The sequence below is a fragment of the Triticum aestivum genome, chromosome 6D, assembly GCF_018294505.1.
Source record: "Triticum aestivum cultivar Chinese Spring chromosome 6D, IWGSC CS RefSeq v2.1, whole genome shotgun sequence".
Classification (NCBI taxonomy): Eukaryota; Viridiplantae; Streptophyta; class Magnoliopsida; order Poales; family Poaceae; genus Triticum; species Triticum aestivum.
Genome location: NC_057811.1, coordinates 87428164 through 87438297, shown reverse-complemented (window position 1 = coordinate 87438297; position 10134 = coordinate 87428164). Strand labels below are relative to the sequence as shown.

General features: G+C 45.6%; 1 protein-coding gene across 1 annotated transcript; it reads right to left on the bottom strand.

The window, feature by feature from the left end:
- Window positions 1–452: 452 nt before the first annotated feature.
- Window positions 453–4195, bottom strand: LOC123143754 (uncharacterized). The gene is made up of 3 exons (XM_044562727.1): window positions 3870–4195; window positions 2301–2565; window positions 453–1197 (listed from the first exon to the last, which is right to left on the bottom strand). Exons 1-3 carry the CDS (start codon window positions 3969–3971, stop codon window positions 878–880), a joined length of 687 nt encoding a protein of 228 aa, XP_044418662.1. The 5' UTR covers window positions 3972–4195; the 3' UTR covers window positions 453–877.
- Between the last annotated feature and the right edge of the window lie 5939 nt (window positions 4196–10134).

The window sequence follows — 10134 nt, the reverse complement described above, 5'->3', positions numbered from 1 at the left end:
AAGAATGACACTTGTGCAATCATGTTCCCTGCTTGCCGTAAGTTGCAATTCCAGGCAGAGCTGGAAGCGTGCAGAGAAGGGCTTGCGCTGACGCTCCGTGTGACGGCTCATCCGATGGCCAAGGAATCAGATTGTGCAGAGGCACCTCCGCAATCAAGATGTCAGCGGACGTCAATTTAACCATGTTGCTCATATTTACGCACAAGTGCATTTCAATGCAAGCTTGATGAAATGTACTACTCCCTCCGTCCCATAATGTAAGACGCTTTTTGACAGCACTAGTGTCAAAAAAACGTCCTATATTTTGGGACTAAGGACACTACGCTAGTGTCAAAAAACGTCCTATATTATGGGACGGAGGGAGTACCTCTGTAAATAAACAGTATAAGACGTTTTAGATCACTGTCTTGCATTTATTTACAGAGAGAGTACATACGAGTTGAGCTCCTTCATTGTCCCATATATAGATTAACTTGTCTAACATCATCAAGACATGGCCATACTCCGTGGTCTCAAAACCACAATGCAAGCTAAGTTTTGCAAGAATAGCTGCAAAGGGCACTAACATGTTGCACCAACAATACCAGATCAAATTAAATTGGGGGCGCCAACAGTAAGCCGGAAACAGGGCTGTTTCTAACACACAAGTCCAACGATGTAGTCATGTAGCTGTAAAAGGGACGTTTCTAACACAGAAGTCTATTGACGTTACTGATGAAGATCAGCACTACGCTAAAGAGGGGCTATTATGCACATAGCAATCATTTCTCAATCCATCAAAAGTAGACATACACTTCCGGTGGGGGGCAGCTATAGGAATTTCTTCATCCTTCGTGTGTAAGTAACCTGCAGTTAAGGGGGGACGTCTCCAGATTTGTCACCACGACCACATGACTGGCGCTGACGCGTTCGGCAGCGATGGTGGGTCCATGCAGTGCTGGTGCCACTGGTGAATGTTATCCACGTCGATTCCCCTCGGAGTTGCTTGAGGCGCTTCCTCAAAGTCCATAGAAATAACTTCTGTCTCATCAGCGTCCATTGGCTCTTCAGCATTTTGTGTGCTTTCTGGTGGGGATGCGGACCAATCAGATGTCATGGCAATCCGCTGTGGCGTCCAAGGAACTAAGGCCAAGCAATTGCTGCGCTCAGGAGAATTGTCCTCCAGCCCATGACAGTTCCCCTGATTGAAAGGTTGATCTGAGAGAGGACAAAGAAAATGATGGGGTTATATGTCATCAACAGACAAGTAGACAAATATTACGTGGCTCGCAAACAGGAAGGTTGTCGAAAACGGAACCCAACCCAATCATGCTCAAAGTTTAGACAACAGACCAAACAAAAACTAAAGGAGTAAGATAACTGTTGAAAAGCATGTATGGCTACAGTACACAAAATGGATAAAATCTAGCACAACAGGGGACAAACAAGTTAGCAAGAGAATACTAAGAAAAGAAAAGCCATATAAAGCACATCATGCTGTGCAACAGGGCCCGAATGTACCAACATGCAGAATGTGTTTTCTTTGGAATTGACCGTCGTCTTATCTCCCAATAATAGGCGATGCATATGAGATGAAACTGCATGGGAGGAAACATGTGTACAGGAATCCAGAGTTATGAGGACCAAGCTGTTATCAGTTGGCTAGAGCACACGCCTGTGAGCTCGACCACTGGCATTCGAGGCACAGCCTCCGCAGGGTGCCTCATTTCCACCTAACAGAGTACAGTTATGGAGGGAACCTCCCCCTTTAACCATGTTTGGTTTAGGAATCCAGTTATGTTCATATGCACTAGCTACATGACGCAACAAAACACTTTGACCTTTACAGTTCTGTGCATACATGCATATAGCACCACTGGAGTATTATGCCACAGTTTCTTACTGTTATGGGCTGTGTGTGTGACAGTAATGGGACAGAGCGGCGAAACAGGGCCTTGGAGGACTTTGTGGTGAGTTGGCCCCTACACAGCGAAATCAGAGAGAGCCAGAGAGAGCGAACAGAACAGAAGCACACAACTGGCTCACCTTCTACATGCCTCACCTCTTGTCTGTTTTTCTACCTTCTCCGGTTTCTATCTAAAACCTAGCCTCAAATCCTCACTAACTTATTTATTAACGCGTGAATGTAACACTGCCGTCATGCTTACAGAATGTTAATACAATAACTGCGGTTATACATGACATTTGATACCCAGGACATGTTAGACATGCACAATGTGAGTACTGCAGCATTATAAATAGTAAACATGTATAAGAAGACAAATACAAATATAATAAAAGTTTGATCATAATCGACTTACTCTTTAATCCACGTATCAAGTCTGAACTGACTATGATTGAAGGGTTTGCGATACTGAGACCAAAGAGGGTAGGCTTGTTTACTGGCTTGTATATAACAAGTGCCTTGTCCTCGCTAGACAGATGAGATGGCATGGCACCTTCTATCATATCTTCCACAATGGGCATGTTAATACCACTGTTGATTTCCTCTCCCAACATCTGATGTTGATATGGGATGGAAGGACACGGTAGTTCTTCTTCCAAAATAGGTGGGAGACCAGGGTCCTTCAAATAATAAGCAACATTTATTCAGCAAAATGTAAGAGCTGCAAGAAATGTCTGAATAAAATACTTGCAGCAACAGATAAATCCAGTAGTGAAAGAATGCTCATTTATACAGAAGCACTAAAAAATGCAACATGCATATCAGCATATGCACTTCCTAATGTAACTTACTTACTTGCCGTTAATACTGGTCATTAAACTGAATGCAAGGAGACAATATGTTTATTAAGCAGAATATCTCAATAAACGTTACAATGCTGAAGCTCATACCAACAGAGGACACGCATTGGTAAATGCACAGATAAAGAAATAACACTTGCTGTCAAAGTACATCCATAACTGCATATAATCAAATGAGATATCCCAGTGAAATATGTTGAGCCATAAAAGATGATGTTAATTGCAAAAGTATCTTGAAAGGGCAGTAAGAAAAGTCACTTAAATTAACTATAAAGCAGTAAAGACAAGGTACTGCAGAGACTAAGCATGCCATTGACTGCAACTCTACAATATATAATCGATCAAGCAAATGCATGGAACTGCTTTATGTATAGCCACTGACACCGCCCATGGCCGTGACAGTAGGCATACTAGCATAGAAAGGTAGTGAGTGTAGCGATGAACTGAAACGCGATCCAGGTAATCTAACCATTACATTAATTCACTTCTCTGGGTTTGTAATTGTGTAAAATACAGTAGCATGACACTACATGCAGGTTTATTCATCAAACAAAGGAGTCCTCCACTAGATTTATCATACATAAGCTCCATAAAACCACATGCAGGTGGCCTCAAGCAACTCCTGCCCGGACCTGTTTAAGACATGACAGAAATGAAGTACATGCAAGCTAAGTAACAACCAATTAAGCAACGCATTCACCATGCTTCTCAAATCACAGTAGAAGCACAACATCAAACACAACCGGCCAAAGTGCCACACAAACTGGTATCCATCTAGCAATACACATGAATCACTAGCTAATACTAAAAGTCTACAGGGTGGATACTGGATAGCGCCCAGCATGCACCAAACCACCACCTAATACAACAGATGTACTCCACCTAGCCAGTAGCAAACCTAGCAATCAGCATGCACACGCAGCCAGCAGCTACTTCAGCCAACCGGCAGAGCTGGAAAAAAATTGACCAGTCTGAAACGACAGATCCGAGCATGAACTGCGCCAGAAGCATCGACTTGAAGCGTAACCAGTTGCGCGCAAGCAGGGGACGCGTGACGGGAGCTCGAGCAAGCAGAGGCACGCGAGAACGGGGAGAGAATGCGGGGGGACGGCGAGGGCGCTCACCAGCCGGCGGCACTTGGCGGCGGGGCCGGAGAGGGAGAAGTCGCAGAGGCCGTCGACCACCTGCTCCAGCTCCTTCCTCTTCCCCATGAACCCCATCATCATCCTTCCTACCCCCGAGGAAATCCGCCTCGAATCCCTCGGATTCCTCGCGGGGCTCGCTCGAATCGGCCCCTGGCCGCTCGGATTGGGCGCCGCCGGCGGGGTGGCCGCCGATCGGATTTTGGGGGCGCGGTGGGAGAGGGGAGAGGGGGGAGTTCGCTTCGCGGGATCCTGGAGAGGGTTTCGTTTTCGCTCGTGCGTTGGTTTGAGGGGACGGGACGGGACGGGTGAGGTGTGGTCGGTTCGCGCTTGGTGGAGGACGTTCTGGAAAACGTGGTGGGGCTGTCGCTTCCAGGTGGGGTCGGCATCCTCGATTGGCTGCGGCACCGTGGCCCCGTGGGCTCGTGCGCTGTCGTGGTGCGACAAAAAGCACAAGAAAGTTCCTTATAATAGATAATGGAAATTCAATTCGGCCCAAAAAATAAGTTTTCAAAAAATGTCCAAATGTTAACTGCAAATTTTGAGGCAAAAAGGTTAAGCATTTTGGCATGTGCAAAAAAACAAAGTGAAGACCAAATGTCATCCCAATTTTGTTTTTTTCACCGACAAAACACTGATGCTCCGTTTCCCATGAAATTTGCCAAGCATGGTTGGGCACTAACACGAATATCTACAAAAAATAGAATTCTTATTTCTATTTTGTACATTTTTTTGAATTTACTATTCATCCGGGAGCATATGCTCTCAGGAGCCAAAACGCCTCTCCCGTTAAATAACATTGTTTTAACTTTTGTTTCTTTATTTGATTTGACACTGGAAATTTATTTCTTCCTTATATCTGACATCAAGTATATAATTTTATGCCCCTTGTAAAACTTTCGTCACTTCTATTAACTTCTACCGTCTAATAACTGTCAATGTTTTTAGATGGACAAAATTGCCCTTGTCTATACTGCACGAAAAAAGGTCGAACCGGCACTCTCTCTCCTGACACGACTCGTCTCTCTCCCCGTCTGATTCCCCCAAACCCTACCAAGCGGCGGCGACGACGCAACCCTCCAGCTCCTAGCGGCGGCGACTGCGCGAGAGGCGGTGTGTAATGGATGGCGAAGGCGTTGCAGAGGGCGGCCAGGGATGGGCTGCATATTGGGCACCCGCGAGCGCAACTGCAATGGAGGGAGACGGTACTAGAGCGGAGGGCGATGGCATGGTTGCGTACGGGTCGCTCCATGTCACTTCGGTGCGCTCTGAGATGTTATGGCAAAGGGCGGCAACTCGGGTGCAGGAGTCACGCGGCGGAGATGTGGCGTGCTCGACCCCATGTGTGGTTGTGGTGGAGGGTGATATCACGGCTATGGTAGAGGACAGTACGACTGCACATCGGTTAGCCCACGGCGCTGCAGCGGGCGCGGCATTAGGCGCGGTTGGATGCTTGACTGGGTTATTAGCCTCTACGTCGGTTGCATGTCCATCTTGTTAGCACTCCTCCCGGAACTCCGCCGAGAAATGGAGTGTTTGAGAGGCGTAACCGAACCTTATTAAACATGGTGAGGTCCATGATGTCACTTACCGATCTACCTTTATCATTTGGGGGATATGCACTTGAAACGACAATATATACACTAAACAGAGCACTGTCTAAGTCTGTTGAGTCGACACCATATGAGTTATGGAATATGAAGAAACCCAATTTGTCGCATCTCAAGATTTGGGGTTGTGATGCGTATGTAAAGCGTTTACAACCAAATAAACTCGATCCCAAAGCAGACAAATGTTACTTTGTAGGTTATCCCAAAGAAAGAATTGGGTATTCCTTGTACCAAAAGTCTGATGACAAAGTGTTTGTTGGAAAGAATAGACACGTTCTCGAGAAGGAGTTTTCTCACTGAAGAAGTAAGTGGGAGGATAGTACAGCTTGATGAGATTGCTAAATCTTCGGCAAAAGTAAGTTGGACTAGCGAACCGGAATTTGTTCCAGAAGTTGTCTGCACAACTGGACCAGAAGTTACTACACGAGTAGTAGAAACTCCCGTTAATCCTGTAATTTAACCGCGTAGGTCAGGAAGAGTTAGTGAACCTCCTAAATGGTTTCACAATGAAATACTCGTCTTAGAGGAAGATGAACCTACGCACTACAGAGAAGCAATGGCAGCTCCCAGCTCAAAAGAATGGCTTAAAGCCATGAAATCCGATATGAAGTTCATGTACGATAATCAAGTTTGGAACTTGGTTGAGCCTCCAAAGGGTGTGAAACGCAGTCGATGTAAATGGATCTTCAAAAGAAAAACAGACGCGGATGGTAATCCTACTATCTATAAAGCAAGGGTAGTTGGGGAAGGGTTTTTGCAAACTGAGGGAGTTGATTATGACAAGACATTCTCACCAGTAGCCATGCTAAATCCTGTGTGGATTATGATGACAACTGATGCATACTTTGATTACGAGATATGTCAGATGGATGTGAAAACGACTTTCCTAAATGGAAATCTTAAAGAGGATGTATATATGATACAATCGAAAGGTTTTGTCGATCATAATGATGCCAGAAAGGTGTGCAAGCTTCAAAGGTCTATCTATGGTTTGAAGCAAGCATCGAGGAGCCGAAATCATGTTTTGATGAAGTGGTTAAATAATTTGGCTTCATTAAGAACGATGAAGAATCTTGTGTGTACAAGAAGTTTAGTGGGAGCTCTATAACATTTCTAGTTTTACATGTGGATGACATATTGTTGATTGGAAATGATGTAAAGTTTCTTAGCACAATAAAAGATTCATTCAAAAGTGTGTTTTCGATGAAAGACTTAGGCAAGGCAGCTTATATACCGGGCATTAAGATCTATAGGGATAGGAATAGGGATAGACCAAGACGCCTAATTGCGCTGAGCCAAAGCACGTACATTGACAAGGTTTTAAAGAGGTTTAAAATGGAGAACACTAAGAAAGGTTTTCTCCCAATGTCACATGGCACAACACTTAGCAAGAATTAGTGTCTCATGACATTTGATGAGCTTGTGCAGATGAGTGGTGTTCCATATGCCTCGGCAATTGGACCCATCATGTATGCTATGATATGTACAAGAACAGATGTTTCTTATGTGCTAAGTGTTAGTAGCATGTACCACAGTGATCCCGGAGTGGCTCACTGGGCAGCTGTTAAAAAATATTCTTAAGTACCTCAGAAGGACAAAGGACATGCTCCTTGTCTATGGAGGAAATAAATAACTCGTTGTAAATGGTAACACCGATGCTAGCTTCATGACTGAATATAGATGACTATAAATCTCAATCGGGATATTTTTTACCCTTAATGATGGTATAGTGGTTTGGAAAAGTTTCAAGCGAAACGTTGTTGCGGATTTCTACAGCGAAAGCAGAAAATATTACTGCTTCAGAAGCTTCGAAGGAGGCAATGTGGATCAAGATTTTTCTTGAGGAGATTGGTGTGGTCCCAAGTGTGATGAACCCAATGGTGCTCTACTGTGATAATAGTGGTGTCGTTGCTGAAGCAAAGGAACCAAGATCCCACATGAAGACCAGACATATCGAACACAAGTATCACATTATCCGACGGTATGTCGATAATGGTTTTGTGAAAGTACTCAAGATTGACAGGGATTTGAATGTCAGACTGTTACTTCTTGAGCTTGCATTGGTTTTTCGCTTGAAGTGGAAAGGGTGATGCAGCACAATAGAGATAAGTATTTCCCTCAATTAAGAACCAAGGTATCAATCCAGTAGGAGAAACGCGCAAGTCCCCAATAGATGCACTTGCACAAACAATCAAACACTTGCACCCAACGGGATAAAGGGGTTGTCAATCCCTTCACGGTCACTTGCAAAGGTGAGATCTGATAGAGATAGATAAAACTAAACAGAAGATAAAATATTTTTGGTTTTTTTTTGGTTTATAGATCTGAAAATAAAAGATTGCAAAATAGTAGATCAGAAACTAATATGATGGAAAATAGATCCGGGGGCCATAGGTTTCACTGGAGGCTTCTCTCATGAAGGCAAATAATACAGTGGGTGAACAAATTACTATCGAGCAACTGATAGAAAAGCACAAAGTTATTGAAAGATCGAGGATGCCACCTAGAGGGGGGCTGAATAGGCGCTTTTAAAATAATTACGGTTTAGGCTTGAACAAATGCGGAATAAACCTAGCGGTTAATTTGTCAAGCACAAAACCTAAAACAACTAGGCTCACCTATGTGCACCAACAACTTATGCTAAGCAAGATAAGCAACTAAGTGATAGCAAGATATATGACAAAGAACAATATGGCTATCTCAAAGTAAAGTGCAAGTAAAGGGCTCGGGTAGGAGATAACCGAGGCACGCGGAGACGACGATGTATCCCGAAGTTCACACCCTTGCGGATGCTAATCTCCGTTTGGAGCGGTGTGGAGGCACAATGCTCCCCAAGAAGCCACTAGGGCCACCGTAATCTCCTCACGCCCTCGCACAATGCAAGATGTCGTGATTCCACTAAGGGACCCTTGAGGGCGGTCACCGAACCCATACAAATGGCAACCCTTGGGGGCGGTCACCGAACCCGTACACTTTGGCAACCCTTGGGGGCGGTCACCGGTACCCGTCAAATTGCTCGGGGCGATCTCCACAACCTAATTGGAGACCCTGGCGCTTGCCCGGAGCTTTACACCACAATGATTGAGGTCCGAACACCACCAACCGTCTAGCGTCTAGGGCGCCCAAGCACCCAAGAGGAACAAGCTCAAGGGCACCAAGCACCCAAGAGTAATAAGCTTCTCAACTTGTAACTTCCACGTATCACCGTGGAGAACTCAAACCGATGCACCAAATGCAAATGGCAAGGGCACACGGAGTGCCCAAGTCCTTCTCTCTCAAATCCCACCGAAGCAACTGATGCTAGGGAGGAAAATGGGAGGAAGAACAAGAAGTAGAACACCAAGAACTCCAAGATCTAGATCCAAGGGGTTCCCCTCACATAGAGGAGAAAGTGATTGGTGGAAATGTGGATCTAGATCTCCTCTCTCTTTTCCCTCAAGAACTAGCAAGAATCCATGGAGGGATTGAGAGATAGCAAGCTCGAAGAAGGTCAACAATGGGGGAAGAACACGAGCTCAAAGGATAAGATTCATTGGGGAAGAAGACCCCCTTTTATAGGAGGGGGAAAAACCAACCGTTATGCTCACAGCCCGCACAGAGTGGTACTACCACTCCTACGAGCGGTACTACCGCTAGGGCGGCAAAACTCCAATGAAACAACACTGCAAAGGGGCAACAGGGCGGTACTACTACAGGAGCGGTACTACCGCCTGCCCTTGCGGTACTACCGCGCGACCACGGAAGTAAAAAATAACTGTCGCGCCTACAACCGTTGGAGCTAGCTACGAGAAAAAGTCGGCACGGTACTACCGCTCACAGGGAGCGGTACTACCGCGTAAGGGCGGAGGTAAAAAATTACATCCGCGCCTACTACCGCATGCAACAGCGCCAGGACACGAGGCAGCGGTACTACCGCTCACCAGGAGTGGTACTACCGCGTAGGGCGCAGAAGTAAAAAATTACTTCCGCGCCTACTTCTGTGCGCGCCAGCGTTCTGGGCTAGAGGCAGCGGTACTACCGCTCACCAGGAGCGGTGCGACCGCTGGCCCCTACGGTACTACCGCTCCCTTGAGCAGTACTACCGCACGCCACAGAGGCTTTAGCACTTGGATGCCTTCAAAACGCAGCTAAAGACAACAGACGGATCCAATAAACCAGAACTGCCATAACTTCTGCAAATGAGCTCCGAATTGAGAAACTCAAGCTTGTTGGATACAAGACAACGAGTAGCATCAAAACAACGAAGAGGCAGGGGAGGTATGCCTAACAAATAGAGGAGAGAAACCTCCAACAGAGAAGAACCGGCATAACCTCCAACATCGAAAACATCACAGAAGATGTATGTGAACTCCGTTTTCGATGAACTCGATCTTGTCATCAAGATGACCAAAAGCTCTAAGACTCACAAAGAAAACCAAACAAGAACCAAGAAATATGATGCAAGGATGCAATGGTTTGAGCTCTCTACGAATGATACGATCAAGCTACTCATCGAGAGCCCCCCTTGATAGTACGGCAAACGATCCTATAACCCGGTCTCCCAACTACCACCATGAGACCGGTAAAATAGAAAACCTATAAAGGGCAAACCTTTGCCTTGCACATGGTCCACTTGAGCTAGATGATGACGATCTTGA

Coding starts and splice junctions, on each gene's coding strand:
- LOC123143754 (XM_044562727.1), bottom strand. CDS start 3,971: ATGATGATGGGGTTCATGGGGAAGAGGAAGGAGCTGGAGCAGGTGGTC. Junction 2,566..3,869: donor CCGCCAAGTGCCGCCGGCTG/GTGAGCGCCCTC, acceptor TATTATTTGAAG/GACCCTGGTCTCCCACCTAT. Junction 1,198..2,300: donor CTTGATACGTGGATTAAAGA/GTAAGTCGATTA, acceptor GTCCTCTCTCAG/ATCAACCTTTCAATCAGGGG.